The 15,418-nt window shown below is 54.9% G+C and overlaps 7 protein-coding genes across 7 annotated transcripts; 6 read left to right on the top strand and 1 right to left on the bottom strand.

Annotated features, from left to right (window-relative positions):
• Positions 1-243: 243 nt before the first annotated feature.
• Positions 244-1,130, top strand: BGZ61DRAFT_338353 (uncharacterized protein; the record flags this gene model as incomplete). The annotated part of the gene is made up of 3 exons (XM_046239123.1): positions 244-543; positions 603-792; positions 841-1,130. 3 exons carry the CDS (start codon positions 244-246, stop codon positions 1,128-1,130), a joined length of 780 nt encoding a protein of 259 aa, XP_046112658.1.
• A 1,420-nt stretch (positions 1,131-2,550) lies between these two features.
• Positions 2,551-7,237, top strand: BGZ61DRAFT_23966 (cell division protein anillin-domain-containing protein). Its single transcript, XM_046238323.1, has 6 exons — positions 2,551-2,682; positions 2,744-2,893; positions 2,954-5,371; positions 5,507-5,864; positions 5,919-6,646; positions 6,698-7,237. The coding sequence occupies exons 1-6, from the start codon at positions 2,668-2,670 to the stop codon at positions 7,145-7,147; spliced, it is 4,119 nt and encodes a 1,372-aa protein (XP_046112657.1). The 5' UTR covers positions 2,551-2,667; the 3' UTR covers positions 7,148-7,237.
• Positions 7,237-7,581, bottom strand: BGZ61DRAFT_23969 (uncharacterized protein). The gene has a single exon (XM_046238324.1). It carries the CDS (start codon positions 7,504-7,506, stop codon positions 7,327-7,329), a length of 180 nt encoding a protein of 59 aa, XP_046112656.1. The 5' UTR covers positions 7,507-7,581; the 3' UTR covers positions 7,237-7,326.
• A 393-nt stretch (positions 7,582-7,974) lies between these two features.
• BGZ61DRAFT_544065 (coronin-6) lies at positions 7,975-10,478 on the top strand (the record flags this gene model as incomplete). The annotated part of the gene is made up of 8 exons (XM_046255261.1): positions 7,975-8,008; positions 8,075-8,163; positions 8,236-8,378; positions 8,430-8,576; positions 8,638-9,059; positions 9,109-9,148; positions 9,199-9,313; positions 9,362-10,478. 8 exons carry the CDS (start codon positions 7,975-7,977, stop codon positions 10,157-10,159), a joined length of 1,788 nt encoding a protein of 595 aa, XP_046112655.1. The 3' UTR covers positions 10,160-10,478.
• A 154-nt stretch (positions 10,479-10,632) lies between these two features.
• BGZ61DRAFT_23923 (uncharacterized protein) lies at positions 10,633-11,001 on the top strand. Its single transcript, XM_046238320.1, has one exon. The coding sequence runs from the start codon at positions 10,696-10,698 to the stop codon at positions 10,960-10,962; it is 267 nt and encodes an 88-aa protein (XP_046112654.1). The 5' UTR covers positions 10,633-10,695; the 3' UTR covers positions 10,963-11,001.
• Positions 11,002-11,036: 35 nt separating this feature from the next.
• On the top strand, positions 11,037-12,315 carry BGZ61DRAFT_582922 (uncharacterized protein; the record flags this gene model as incomplete). Its single annotated transcript, XM_046256301.1, has 4 exons — positions 11,037-11,286; positions 11,337-11,362; positions 11,417-11,572; positions 11,645-12,315. The coding sequence occupies 4 exons, from the start codon at positions 11,037-11,039 to the stop codon at positions 11,975-11,977; spliced, it is 765 nt and encodes a 254-aa protein (XP_046112653.1). The 3' UTR covers positions 11,978-12,315.
• A 1,652-nt stretch (positions 12,316-13,967) lies between these two features.
• BGZ61DRAFT_23919 (uncharacterized protein) lies at positions 13,968-14,870 on the top strand. The gene has a single exon (XM_046238317.1). The coding sequence runs from the start codon at positions 14,193-14,195 to the stop codon at positions 14,649-14,651; it is 459 nt and encodes a 152-aa protein (XP_046112652.1). The 5' UTR covers positions 13,968-14,192; the 3' UTR covers positions 14,652-14,870.
• Positions 14,871-15,418: the final 548 nt, after the last annotated feature.

Genomic DNA, 15,418 nt, shown 5'->3' with positions numbered 1-15,418 from the left:
TCATTGAAAAATAGTTATTGTTGCTCTACTCGCCGCAGGGCGACCCTTGGTCAATGCCATGGTGTGTCCAACAGGAATGGAGTTTAGATGCGGCCTATTTATTGGTCTTGCAGATGGCGCTTCGTTTGCGGATCTGCCCCACATCGCGATGGTGAGCAAAGTCAGTCGTCGAACCTCAAACTCCGGGAACGTCAGTCAGTTGCATCCGTCACATCCCCAGCTTCAACTAGGAAACCCGCCAAAATGACTCGATTTCGGCCATGCATCGATCTTCATGCGGGTCAAGTGAAGCAGATCGTCGGTGGCACTCTCGACAGTGCTTCCTCGGCTCTCCAGACGAACTTTGTCTCTCAACACCCCCCTGCTCACTTTGCTCAGCTGTACAGGGACAATGAGCTCACGGGGGCGCATGTCATCATGCTGGGCCCTGGGAACAACGGCCCAGCGAAGGAGGCACTGCAAGCTTGGCCAAGCGGGCTTCAGGTTGGAGGAGGCATCAACGACAAAAATGCGCAGGAGTGGATGGACGCTGGCGCGGAGAAGGTATGGAACCAAAATAGCCTCACCCTTGCGATATTGGCCGACTGATTACGGATCGGCAGGTCATTATCACTTCTCATCTCTTCCCGGAAGGTCACTTCAGCCAGTCGAGGCTGGATGCAGTGCTTGAGGCACTTGGCGGCGATAAGAACAAGCTGGTGATTGATCTCAGCTGCCGACGGCGAGGAGAGGACTCCTGGTATGTGGCCATGAACAAATGGCAGACAATTACCGACATGGAGGTCAATCAAGGTTCGTGTTCAAGACCGCATGCGCACACCAATATCTAACCAGGATCAGAATCCATCAAGGCGCTAGAGCCGTACTGCTCCGAGTTCCTCATCCACGCGGCAGACAATGAGGGCCTACAGAAAGGCATCGACGAGAAGCTAGTAGAGCGACTTGCTCAATGGTGCACGATTCCGGTTACTTATGCCGGTGGTGGCAGAAACCTTGAGGACCTAGAGGCTGTTAAGCGACTGAGTGGTGGCAAGGTGGATCTCACGATTGGGAGTGCGCTAGATTGCTTTGGAGGTTCGGGCGTCAAGTTTGACGATTGTGTGGAATGGAACAAAAAGCAAGGCAATTGAGAGGTTTGTGGAATGGATCCAGATGTCGGTTGCTCAGAGGGCGTCCACTCTTGGTCCATGGGCATGGATGGGTGTGTGGCTTTGAAACCGAAAGCCGAGAAATGCAGCCAGCAACAACCCGCAATGAATCGCACCGCATAGAGACTGAAGCAAGTTTGAGGCAGGTTTGCGGATACGGGTGGACTCGTGCAGGATGGTGGTCAATTGCATCACAAGAGGCTGGCTAGTGCTGGCACACAATGCTACCTCGGGGAAGGGCCCAAGAGTTCCTGTATCATGCATGCATGTCCCAGAAGTGCAGACCAACAGTTGACACCCAACAATGGGGCGATGGTGTTGAGAACGAGTCTCGGGAGTCTACAGTAGGCGTCGAGTCTACAGCACCAGCAAACGGGTTACATACGTAGCACTGACGCGGCGGAAATCCAGAACACAGTGAGAAACAAACACTAGAGAGCAGAGCTGATGCTTGGTGGGCCGTGCCAAAGTGCCGGCATCAGATTCTAGTGCCGAAATGGCCTCAACTGGCGCTCGGGAAGATCTCGATGCAAGACATGGCGAAGGCTCTGGGCAAGACTAGCGAGGCGATGGGTGGATATCGTGAGTGTTGTCGTTGTCCCTGGGTCCGCAGGTGCATCAACAACATGATTGAATCCGTTGATAAAGGTGCTGGCGGACTGATGATGGGAACCGGAGCATCGATGCAAACGAACGCAGACAACCGCCAGCCCGAACCTTTTTTGCCAACGCCACAGGTACCTTGGGAGCCGGAAAGAGAAAAAAAATCGGCTTGGAGGGTGGCTTTGTGATGATAACACAGACTCGTAAACAACCGCAAGCTCGTTGAGTTCCAGGGTCATGCCAGCATCTGCCGACACAGGCTCAGCCAATGTGTGCTCGCCACCCGCTTCATGCGTCGCTGCCATGGCGACTTCAGCTGTAGGGCGCTGCGCGATGCTGCAACAGCGCTGTCGGAGCCCCAGTAAAAGCGCCTGGAGGGACGACTTTAGCGGAGCGGGGTCGGGATCCCAGCGCATTGTAACAGACTGATTAGCACTCCGCCGGTCCTGCAGGGCCCCGAACGCCCAAGGGCCGTCAGCGTTAGCTCGCTTGGGGCAGCGGTTTCCACGGCAACAACCACGAAGCTCCGCCGATGTTTGTTTTCCCCACGGCCAATGAGCAACATCCCCTGTTGCGCTCGACTGTGCGTCCCTTAAACACATGAACCTCGCCAGTGCGCTCCTCCTCCCACCTGTCCATCCATCGTCAGCAACATCACTCACATCGTCGAGTGATCGATAGAGTCGCCGTTATTGACCTGCCCAGAGGGCGTGTTTTCTTCTTCCATCAGCAGACTTGTCGTCGCATTTGATACTTTGCATTCATTCTCTCCGTCGCCGGCCAGTGTTGACATTCACGCCCACCTGCGACATTCCACCTCCGTTTCCCTGGTTATACTACATTCCGCATGCCAATGCATCCAGAGTCATCCTACCTACAATAGGCACCCGACTAGATTCCCACTCACTGGCGTAGCATGGCCACTGAACAGGTATGTTCCATCGCGCTACTCGCTCGCTTGTCGGGTTGTCTCTGACACTGGATGTCCACAGGTGCACCCCTTGCGCATCAACAAGCACACTCCGAACCCGTCTACAGCAAAGATGCCCAGCGGGATCCCTCGCCCGCTCTCGGAGCTGTCTCCCACGGAAATGAGACGAAACTCCCCCAGCTGGCATCAGCACAGCAATGGTTCCCCCAAGGTTCGTTTAACTACCCTGCCAACCCCGACCATGATGTCTTGTGTTGACAACATGACGCAGAAAGCGGGCCAAAACCCCGATTCATCCCCATTCCAGTCCTCGCCGATGGACTCTGTAACCTCTCCTCGAATGTTTTGGCAGAACCGCAACACGGAGAACCTTTACAGTGGGCGAGGCGGATCACCTTCACCAAACCGACGGTCTTCGATTGAGCGACTCCAGAAGGCTTCTCGTGTCAGGAACAGCAACATCCTGGCACTTGAGCAGAAGCAGGAATATGATCCCACTCGGATCACTCAGATCGAGAGACCGCTCGCAAAGGTCCAGGACAGCCCCTTTGGGTCTTCTGGATCACTCCGCTACTCCACCAGCGACCGCCCAGTTCTCGGCCATTTTCGCAGCGAAAGCAAGACGAGTGTCCCAACAATGAGCCCAACCAAGTCGTCTGTACCTCAGCCGGTCTCTCCAACTCGGCCTATGACGCCCAGCAAAGATCAGGTGTCACCTACCAAATCATCTCTCTCCACCTCAAGGTTCAAGAGCAGCTTTGACATGGAGACTGGAACGTGGTCTGGCGATTCGTCGCTCGACGACCGCGAGCTGCCTCCTGGACGGTCGTTGCATCGTCATGCGAAGAGCGTAACATTCGACGCTGCACCTCCTCAGATCAACGAATACGAAGATGCCACACCCGACCTTTCCTCCATCGGCACTAACTCTCGCGAGGGAAGCTACGAGTCTATTGAAGATGACGATGACGATGATGACATGCTCTATGATCCCGCCCACGTGGATCTCGAGGGGGATAGCTTTGATGCGTCTCTGGAAGACACGGATAAGACTCCCGTTGTCGGTCCAGATGACTGGAGAGGAGACAGCCCCATGGTGCACCGTGGAGGGCCACAAGAGTACGAAGCCAGTCCCATGCCTGACAATGCTCCCTCAGTAGCTTCAGCCGCGCTCCCATCCCACGGTCGCACTGACTCCTCCAACTCCAACGGAGAGCATCGTCCCCTACCTCCACTTCCCCCCTTCGGCCATGCCCGCAACCACTCCCGTGGTTCATCGCCAGCCTCCCCCGGGCTCTCGGCGACTGCAGAACGGATGCTTGGGTCGCATAGAAACTTGCCTTCTCCTCCACCCGCTTCCGCCACGAGCAAGTCGGACATGCAGAACATTGGCAATGGACGGATGTCGCTTGAGGAGCGGTTGAGACTCATGATGTTGTCCGACGAGAGTGATGGAAAGAGCGCCGCAGAGCAACAGCGCGAGCGACGCCTTCGCCGAGCAACTGGTCGTGATCGACTCAGCAGTCCTGTATCTGAGCCTGAATCAACCGTCAGCATGCTCTCCGCTCAGGAAGAAGACGACGCTGTTGGTGATATCTCAGGCCTGGGTGACTACCAGTTGCCACCCCGCATCTCGCGCGACTCTATCATGCGCAAGGTCAATGGCAGCAAGACTGCCGAGCCGGAGACCGACTATAACTTCTCATCACCCCCCGGCTCCAGCCCCATCAGAAGCCCCGAGCGCCAGTTGCCTCTGGATCCAGATGTTCCTATTCCATCTACTGAGGACCCCATGGATGAGTTCTCTGAGGAGGAAGACGGCAGCGTCATCATTACCCGGATGCCTGAGGATGAGATTGAGTTTTACGAAGACTCAGACTATGAGGATGATGAGGACAAGATGCAACAGCCTGGAGATACCGATAGTGAGAGCCACTACTCGGAACCGGACCCAGTCGAGGAACAGCCACAACCAGAGGTCAAAGAGGAGGCGTCCACCCCTCGGGCAACTACTCCCACCCCGAAGCGAAGCTTGGATGAGTCTCTTCCTGATTTCGGTACCAACTCCAAGGAGGGTTCGTTTTCGCGAGGCTTTGAATCTTTTATGATTCCTGAAGCCAAGGAGGAAGAGAAGCCCGCACCTGCGCCTGCGCCTGAGCCTGAGGCCCCAAAGATGGCTGATGCCCAGGCCTTCCTGCAACGGCCCTTCACGCCCGAGCAACCGCTGTCCAAGCCAGAGTACGATGGCTCAGGATGGGGTGAGCCCGAGGATGAATACGATGAAGATCCCGGAACCCCAGAGTCCGTCATCCACCATCCCGTGCCCGACATGGAGGAGGATGAGGAGCCAGAGCCCCCCGCCGTCTCACCCGTTATCCCCGAGCGATACGCGACAATCAAGAGCGCTTCCGGCTCCAGGCTGAAGACTCGAGTTTCCAACACTCCCGCAGACATTGCCGCCATGCGAGAAGCTCGCAGGCAAGTCAGTGTCGAGATCCCAGATGTACCGGTTCTTCCCGAACGGCTTAGCAAGCGCCTCTCTCAAGACGTGAACTCGAGTATGCTTTCAACTGGTGACGAGTTCATTGAGCGACACCCCAGCTTCAAAAACCGCAGCCTGACTTTGGATCTTGACTTGGGCCTCAGCCTTGATCAAGACTTTGAGAGAGTCATCGAGGCACAAAAGGTCGCTTTTAACCATTCCATTATTCAATCACGTCAACAACTCCATGTCAACAATGACACTCCCAGTGGACAAGCGTCTACAGAATCCGCCCAGTCAGATATTAAAGAACTCAATGCTAACGTAACATCTCGTCAACAGCGCGGTTACCTTATGCGACAGAATACGAAGCTCATTTCCGCGAGCGATAAAGACACCGACGAGCCGCGAGGCGCCCGATCAGTCGGCAACTCTCCTGTCAAGGAGGATCGACCTCTTTCATGTGTTGTTGAGCCTTGGAACAGTAAGCCGCGCCAAAGGAGTACGCGGAAACGCGTAGGTGGTAGTGTAGGATATATTCCCCCGATGCCCGGTCAAGAGAGCAACGCAACCACCGCCTTGAACCAGGTGGTCGAGGAAGATATTGGCCTGGAGATGGCAACACCAGAGAGCGGAGAGCGAGGTCGTCTCTTCGTCAAAGTCATGGGTGTCAAGGATTTAGATCTTCCTCTTCCCAAAAGTAAGTCATCCACCGCAAGCTGGCTGTTTTTGAATGAGACTCTAACAAAACTAGATGAACGGACTTGGTTCAGTCTCACGCTGGACAACGGAGTACATTGCGTCACAACTGCATGGCTTGAGCTAGCGCGGCAAGCCCCCATCGGCCAGGAATTCGAACTCGTTGTTCCCAACGACCTTGAGTTCCAGCTCACCCTCAACGTCAAGCTTGAGAAGCCTGAGCCCGTCAAGGTGGCTCCTCAGGCAGCTAGAGTCCACAAACACAAGACGTCGACCTTCAGTAGGGTATTCACATCGCCCAAGAAGCGCAAGGAGCTTGAGATGCGACATCGCGAAGAGGAAGAGCGAGTCGCGCAGCAAGAGCGAGACGCCCAAACTAAGAAGCGCAACACTCCTCCTTCTGCTTACGAGATGCTATCTCCTCTCGCAGCTGAAGACGGTAGCTTCGGCCGAGCTTATGTTTGTCTCCGAGAACATGAAAGCCGATGCTTCGGCCGACCCTACATGGCCGAGGTTGCCTGCTTCAATGAGTGGGCAACTGAAGAAGCTGCCTTCGCGTCGAGCGTCAAGAGCAAGCGTGGTAACACTGCCGTCGTCCGACGAGCTCCCTACAAGGTCGGAAAGCTTGAGTTGCAACTGCTCTTCGTCCCTCGCCCTAAGAATGCGACGGATGACGACATGCCCAAGAGCATGAACTCGTCTATTCGAGAGCTCAAGGCGGCTGAGGAGAGAATGTCCCGAAGTTGGGAGGGTCACCTGAGCCAACAAGGTGGTGACTGCCCTGTATGTATCCCTTACAACACTTTTCGCGACCCAAAACTAACAATACTACAGTACTGGCGCCGACGATACTTCAAGCTGGTCGGCACCAAGCTGACTGCCTACCACGAGGCAACACGCCAGCCTCGCGCGACAATTAATCTAGCAAATGCCAAGCGACTCATTGATGATCGCCGGACCTTGACCGAAAAGGAGACCACGGTACGAGGTGGCCGACGTCGCCGATCTGCATTTGCGGAAGAGGAAGAAGGCTACATGTTTGTTGAGGAGGGCTTCCGCATCCGATTCAACAACGGTGAGGTCATCGACTTCTACGCAGATACAGCTGAAGACAAGGAAGGCTGGATGAAGGTCCTGTCTGATGTTGCCGGGCGCGACGGCGGTGACGATGACTCCCGAGCCAGAGCGAAGTGGTGCCAGCTCGTTCTTAGACGGGAAGAGCAGCTGCGCCGCCGAGCATCCGGGCGCCGAGTGAACTCACGACCTAAGAGCATGTTCCTCTGAGAGAGTGATGCTTGTTAGTTTTGGCATTTATGGTGAGCACAGGTACGAGGCAACGCCGGGATGATGGATCTATGACACACGCCTGGACCAGGAGTTCGGGGTGGGCGGATTGACTCGTGATACCTCTTTGCTTGTCTCGTTTGAGACGGTGTGGTCTGGCATTTGCGACACTGGAGTTGTTAATTTGATGAACTTTGGGATGGAGTCAGGCAAAAGAGGTGACGAGCAGTTGGATGAAAGGGGGCATTAGCGCCGTTTATGCACTTTCCAGGCGTCGGCAGGGATATGGTTGTTTCATTTTTGTTCGGTGGCACTGGTGCTGCGCATTTGGGATTTCTGTACTGTAACCCGGGGATCATAATGAATGTCTAAAATGTGTCTACAACGTTGCGGTGTTGGTTTTTGCATTGAGGGAGCCACGAGGCGCGTCGCACATTGGTTGGCGAGCATGGGGTTTGGTTGTCGCTGAGACGCTCACGTGACGCCGCTTTGAGCATACGTAGCATCCTTGCACGGCCATGTTGCCATGTCAAGCGACGACAGGCATCGCTCCACTTGGTTCTCGACAGTGGGGAGCTTGCGAGGCGCAGCGGACTCTCAGTGGCTTTGCAGCAGTCGTCCCAGTACATCTTCAGCAGCTAGCACTACGAAGCTACCCAAGTATTCGACTACAGGACCTCTCCTCCAGCCCACGGCCGACCTTGCCCAAACACCAACCTCGCCGTCAGCCTCGATCCTACGCTCGCGCCCTACTGACGCCGCTTCCTCCTTCGCCCCTCGCCGTTCTCCCTGTTCTTCCGGTCTCGTCGCGACCTCCAACCGCCATCATGGCCGGCCGTTTTGTGCGGGCGTCCAAGTACCGTACGTGCTGGCGCAAACCTCCCGCCCGCGCCGCATCCGTTCTGACACGCTGACGCTGCTCTCCAGGCCACGTCTTCGGCAAGTCTACCAGGAAGGAGTTCTGCTACGACAATATCCATATCAGCCGCAATGCGTGGGATACAAACTTGGTCAAGGTGCGTGCCGGCCCGCCGGATCAGTCCATGGTCACCTTAAGAGGCTGGCGCGCTGATTAGGGGTATAACTAGGCCAACCCCGAATTCCTCTCTGTCAATTGGGATTCTTCTGGTGGCGGCGCGTTCGCCGTCATCCCCTTGGAAGAGCGAGGAAAGGTGCCTGACCAGATCCCGCTGTTCCGTGGACACACCGCTGCTGTCCTCGATACCGATTGGTATAGTGCCCCTTGCACTGGGCTCTCGAGCGTTGGCTGACAGGCATACAGGAACCCCTTCAACGACCACATCATCGCTTCCGCTTCCGAGGATGGAAAGGTCTTCATCTGGGAGGTCCCCCAGGGCTTCACGCTCCACACCGATGCCGAGGAGATTATCGACGTTGCGCCCATCAGCAAACTAACCGGTCACACGAGGTTGGTTGCCCAGCACTCACCCCAACTTCGTCTTGGCTGGAATGCTAATCTCCACCATCAGAAAGGTCGGACAAGTCCTCTTCAACCCCGCGGCCGAAAACATTCTCGCCTCTGCGTCCGGCGACTTCAGCGTCAAGATCTGGGATATCGGCACCGGCCAGTCCCCCCTCGCCCTGAAGCACAGCGACATCGTCCAGAGTCTGTCATGGAACGCAAGCGGTGACATGCTCGTCACCACCTCGCGCGACAAGAAGGTGCGAGTGTGGGATGTCCGTCAGGAGAAGGCCGTTCACGAGTCCGCCGGCCATGGCGGTGCCAAGAACAGCCGTGCTGTCTGGTTGGGTGAGCACAACCGCTTCGCCACGACCGGTTTCTCGAGAATGAGCGAGCGACAACTAGCTCTATGGGAGCCCGGAAACCCTGAGCCCCTTGGCGGATTCACCATGCTGGACTCCATTTCCGGTGTTTGCATGCCTTTCTGGGGTAAGTTGGCATTATCCAAGTTTTTGAATGCGCTCGCGCTGACATGGAGCAGATGATGGCTCGAACTGTCTGTATCTTGCTGGAAAGGGGTAGGTTTTTCTCGGTTTTCGACTTGACGGCATAATCTAATTATCACCAGTGACGGCAACATTCGATACTTCGAATTTGACAACGACAAGTTCGAGTTCCTCAGCGAGTACAAGTCTGCCGACCCGCAGCGAGGTATTGCCTTCGTTCCTCGACGAGGCATCAACGTAAGTTTCCACTGATGGCAGGTGTTGACACAGAGCTAACAATGGCAGGTCCACGAAAACGAGGTCATGAGGGCCTACAAGACGGTCAATGATGCTTACATTGAGCCCATCTCTTTCACCGTGCCCCGACGTGCCGAGACCTTCCAGGCCGATATCTTCCCCCCTGCTACAGGCCAAAAGCCGGCTGTCAGTGCCAAGGAGTGGCTTGAGGGAAAGACCGGAATTCCCGCCAAGATTGACCTTGAGAGTATCTACGATGGCACTGCTCCTAAGGAGATTGCCTCCGACTACAAGGCTCCTGCTCCGGTTGCTGCGCCTGTTGTCGAGAAACCCGCCCCCAAGAAAGAGGAGCCTAAGCCCGCCGTAGTTACTCGAGCTCCTCCCCCTACCGCGAATGAGCAAAAGGGTTCCATTTCTGCTATGGCCTCAAAGTACCAGGACAACGAAGAGTCTGAGGAAGAGGAGGACGACGATAATTCCAGCTTCGAAGAGGTCTCGCGCCCTGCCCAGCGCACTGCCGTGCCCATCCGATCTGAGCCCAAACCTGTTGCCGCTCCCGTCAAGACTCAGACCATCCCCGCTGCTGCTCCCGCTTCTCCTGTGAAGCCATCTTCTCCCATCAAGCCCGTCGCCACCACCTCGACTCCCCGAGCCGTCGCGTCCTCCGCTTCCGGCAGCGAGCCCTCCCTGGCCCAGATTAAGGAGTTGATTGAGAATCAGACCAAGATCATCACCAGCCTGGCCACCGAGGTCGAGTCGCTCAAGCGCAAGGTCGGTACTGGTTCGCAGGACCAGAGCGAGCGCATCCGACAACTCGAGCTTGAACTGGAAGAGGCGAGGTCTTGAGAGGTCTTTAGAAGCTGCGCTTTCTAGACCAACAAGACGGTGGTTGTTGCATGTTGGAAAGTTGAATGTGGGCGGATGGTTGTAGCGACTACGTGTATATAGGGTGTTCAAAAGGCTGCGTTTCTGATGTCTGCCACTCTTTTTTGCTCTCTCATTCTTGCCAGTGTTTCCAGGGCTTCCAGGGTCGAATATTTGGTTTTTCGTTGGTTCCACTGATGCATCATGGTTGTTTTTATTCTCCAGCCTTCCTGAGTTACTCACTCTGTTTACTAGTTTCCCATACCAGATGGGATGTGCTTAACCAAGTCACTTGAACTAAGTCGAGTCATGTGTCCCCTATCTCAGTGCCGAAATGTGGTGATCCCCATCCTATGTGAGGTGGAGGCGCAGCCGCTCGAAACCCAGTCGCAGCCAACCAACAACCGTGGCTTGCTGGGAAGCAATTGTTGGTACTATAGCCAATAACTTAAGGATAATTATTGTATACTGAGTTTCATAACTGCAGTAGTCGCTCTAGGCAGGGCCGCTCTAGGCAGATGACGAGGTATTTCATGATTTATTTCTTCTTGTGGTCTTGCTGTCTGACAATCGCGCTTTGCGTGGGGGTATCGACACATCCCAAAGTCCCATCGCCAAAGGACAAAGGGTACCACGGAGTCATCGATAGACTCAGCCAGGCCTGTATTGGCCTCCTCGGGCCGGATTATTTGTTCGCATTAGCTGGCGGGCAGCTTTTTAATGCCCGCAGAAGTGTCAAGGTCGGTGTCTTTGACTCACCCAGCCAGATCTCGAGTCTAGCTTGAAGCAGAAATTCAATGCGCGTCCAGAGATCCTCCAAGGACGAGAATGGTCGTTAATGCATGCCTTCTTTGCTAATATGGGGGGCTTTATCCTCACTAGTTCGGATTATCCTGACGGGTTCCCGATTGATGCTGAACAACTCTTCTTTCCTGTGAACAAGTTCTGGCGCATCGGACAAGGGTATCCCATTACTACCCTTGAGCTGACGACGATTACACTTTTATTCCTCATGTTGGGGATTTCAAACCCGTCGTATCGTCCGCAGCGGTGCTCCGTACTCGGGACAACCGACTATTCTAGATATTCGCCGAACTGCGAGAACCTCGGTGCGTGTGCTCCTGACAGTTGGCTTTATCTTGCTAACCAGATCAACTAGACGCATCCGGAACTTCAACATACTTGGTATAGAACACCGCCTTTCTATCACGTCACAACTTGCATTTTGACAGACACTAGGCATACTACTCCAACGTCAGCTTTCGACTGCATCTTCCTCTTTTCGGTCGAGAGGTCACTGCCACCCCCTGGGACAGAATTCCTGGTGACATTTTGTACCCACTGGAATGGGGCCATCCCGATGTGTATCTCATCCCCTTGGGTCTTCTTGTCCAGGTCCCTTTCTGCGTGTCCTTCCTAAGAGCCTAGTGTTTTGCATTCCCAACCAAAACTAAACACGTAATCTAGCAGGCTTACACCGTCTATCACACTGTTTACTCTCTGGTCGACACTTTCTACTTCACTTACATCTCATATCGAGATAGGAATGGTCAGCAATCACTTCTACCCAAGGTGTCGCCTCACCGTGAGATGATTTCATACCCAATTGCTCGGGTCCCTTCCCCAACCCAAGAACCCATCAGCTCCGACAATATGGAGCTTCAGCGGCGACTACTCGGATCTATGACGAACCTCAAAATTTGGGCTGCAAGCCTCAGAAACATCTCACCAGATGAAGACCCAGATATGGAGATTTCGCTGAGGTGGACGAGCGCGTTTTTCTTTCCGACAGTTGTCTGAATTTTTCGTCGACGCTATTTCTACATTGAGGACTTGATCAGTCTTCGGTCACGCCGGCAGGGGTCTACAGCTCGGCTCAGCGAATATTTCCATTCATCTGAAGCCACATTTTCGTCATCATGTCGGATGTTCTCTATTTAATCCAGAAGACACGCGTTGTCCTGAAACGTACGATACTTGATCTGCGTTTTGGCGAATGTATGGGAAGGAAACTCGGGGATTTTGGTGTTTCGTGCTATCGCGGCTCTTGGGTTCTGGCCTGGCGTTTGGAGATGTGTACAAACAGGGGACAGGATAAACTTATGATACCCTCTACTATACACAATGAAACTTTTGCCAATATGTCCGTCTCATTACCATTGCTGACTCTATTGGGTCTTAACACGGCATGTTATGTTCGCGTATCATTTGCAACCCTTGTGTTCATCAGTCAACGCGTATCTTGTCTCTAAAATTGCGCAGCAAACAAGTCCGATGTATCAGATACCGAAGCAAGCGTGAAGACCACAATGAAAAGTCATCCCAAGCAAATGCGCCACTATCAAAGTCCTGTATACTCCTGTACTCGATGAACTTGCCAAATTCAGTAGTTCCCAAGTGAAAGTCCGCCTCAACGCGTCGTCTACCCTACACCATTCCACACTTTACACCAAAATAGTCAAAACGCGTCAAGACATTGACACAACCTTGCGATTTGTCATGACTCCGTTCAGTTAGTTCATCGTTCCCCGCTATACGAAATTCTGTTACTCGCTTTGACCCTTTCGGCTGTCAAAACAAGCTTGGCCGACAGGCGGCACAGTACATGACAAAAGGCCTACATCGGCGAGGCCTAGCTACAGATGCCCATTTATCTCCAGACAAGGAAATACTTCCGTATCCGGTATGGATGGCGGCTCGACCCCGAGGCTGACAAGAGAAGAAACAGATGACACAATGACATGGCCGAATTCATCGATGCATCAAAGAATCTGATACAGCTAGCTCCTACGCGCCGCCTCCAGCACCGCTCTGCCCGCAGCTTGCCCACTCGGAGAATATTCTTTGCATGGGAGATGGCCTATGAAACACAGCCGCCAGCCGATCGACCTCGTCGTGCGGAAGCGCAGGCCTCCTGGGGCGGATAATGGGGCCCGTCAGTTGGGGCTTTCGCTCTGCCGTCTCGGCCAAAACCCTCAAGTGGCTGGCAAGCCCGGGGATAACCTGTGATGAGAAGCTCACCAAGCAGCGTCAACCAGTCGGGGACCGCCGAGATGTGGGTTTGCCGCCGGCCAAGTTTATGCTGTCGTGCCGGGGATGCCTGCTTCACGGAGCCATGGCTGTTTCACGATAGGGGGCTTCAATGGTACGCGATGGGACATGATGGGACGTGGGGTCATGGGTCCGTCCGGAAACCGCCATAGACCGCTCCTTGATCGAGAAAGGTCTCCATGAATGAAGGAACACGATGGCGGCAAGAAATCCAGCCCCAAATCACGGTGCCGGGCCGCCGAAGAAGAGATGGACAATTCCGTTGCTGAGGAACATCCCTGGGAGCCAGGGTATTGGACTTGTCCGACAACTCCACCTCGGAGCTTTGAACCTGGGAAAGAAGATCCGCATCGCCCACGACTTACGCTTGTTAGATCCACGCGCGCCCTACCGGCAAGGAAAGGCCGCTGATGACCTTGGCGCGGGAGCTTGCTGCAAGCCTTCAAGGGAGATACCGACGAGCTTAATGTCAAGCTTGAGATGCGTCGTTTTACATGGACAAGTCCGAGGCTAGAGGATCCTGCAAGCCCCGCCAGCCACTGTGATGCAGAGAGAAGGGGGAATCCAGGAACCGCTCTTGGGAAAAGACGAACCAAGCCGAGTGACCATATGCAGGAGTTGGCTGTTATCAACGGTGTTAACGGCGCAACGCTTGTCACGGCCGGCCGAAAGAAGCAAGAAGATGCAACGGGCCCGACCTTAACCCGCCACCCGGATTGCCTAGTCACTATTTGCCACTGTAGCGGCAGATGAGGGACCACCGTCCATGGCCAAGGATCGAGACTCAGATGGCCGCTGGGGGCATGAGTCAAGCAGCGAGGGAAGAGTGCAACCGGGTCAGGCACAGTAACATCGCCAACTGGTCGTATCTGCAAGGCCTAGTGGACACTGCTAGCAAAGCCACGGGATCTGGACCCTTGGTACCCCGGAAACAAACTTGGAGGCGAGGGCCTTGGTGTCTGAGATGCGTGACTGCCTGCTTCAAGATGTTCTGGAAGATCGCGTGGCTACCCCTTGGGCGTTTCATGTACCTGAGCGCGGGAGCAGGGGACTCCCCATGAGGTTTCGGCTTCTGCACGAGAAGGAACAGACATCCCCAGGTCAGGCACGCGGAATCCCAGCGCTGGTCCAGTTAAAGAGTTGCAACCGAGTCTTCCACTTAGACTGGGGACCAAGTAGACTAGGACCGAGTTTGCGCCGGCTTACAACCCCCCGTCCCCACGCCTGGATGACGATAAGATCGGCCGTCTCACTTCATGCAAGGCACGTACTCGGGGAAAAGAGACGATTCCCTCCTCCCCGACCCAGTGCGGTGGATAGTGGCGGTGGTGACGGTGGCAGTGGCGGTGGTGCTTGCTGCTGGAGAAGATGCCATTGTTTCAACGGCTCAGTCATCGAGCCTGGGCTGTTTCAGGCCTGTTAGCAGGGCTATTTTGACAAGATAGACCAGCCAAGATCTGAAAATAGTCCTCCAGAACTGTGCCGAGTCAAGATATCCCCAGAGATAGTAGCATTCGGGGTTGGCGTTTGGCGGAGAAGTATGGAAGCGAGGACGCTTGTGGGATACCATACCACCTCCTCACCGAGCTAAACCGTCTGAACGAGGAAGGTTGTCCGGGCTGGTCTCTCGAGGCCTGGACTGGAGATGCCGACAAGCTGAACCAAAGGCCCCCGCTCCATCACTCAACAGAACCAGGTTCTATTTCCAGCCCCTGTCTTTTTCATCCTTCAGTTGGCGCCGACCTGGAGGGGATGATGAAGCCTTTGGACAACATCGTCTGGTCGAGATGTCATCTCAGCTTGTGATTCCACGATGAAGAGCGGCTCGGGAGCTCGACCCACCCACTCTTCAGGCCGCGGTCAGATCGGCCACGACCATGGGTAGCTGCTATTCCTGGCCCGTGCCGGGTGGGCGCGAGGCTGGAGGGGAAGTGGGCGACGATGAAGCATGAAGATGAGGTTGGGCTCTGAATCTGGCGGAGCCAATCGTTGCCCAGAACAGAATCCTAGACTGGACCCTTCCCCATGGAGCATCTGCGTGCCGCCAGGGAGTCAGCTCCTCAGGCCGTTGATTGGGTGTTTCGGGATAAGGTCGTACTAATTTTGGACTCTAGCCAGGCTCTGAAACGCCCGCGTCGAGCGTCACAACGGCCCGTTGGATAGGTTTGATTCTTTCTTCGCCACTCTCCC

Source organism: Ilyonectria robusta (assembly GCF_021365365.1).
Source record: "Ilyonectria robusta strain PMI_751 chromosome Unknown BGZ61scaffold_1, whole genome shotgun sequence".
Classification (NCBI taxonomy): domain Eukaryota; kingdom Fungi; phylum Ascomycota; class Sordariomycetes; order Hypocreales; family Nectriaceae; genus Ilyonectria; species Ilyonectria robusta.
Note: the sequence above shows the minus strand (reverse complement) of the source record. Positions and strands in the feature narration are given on the sequence as shown.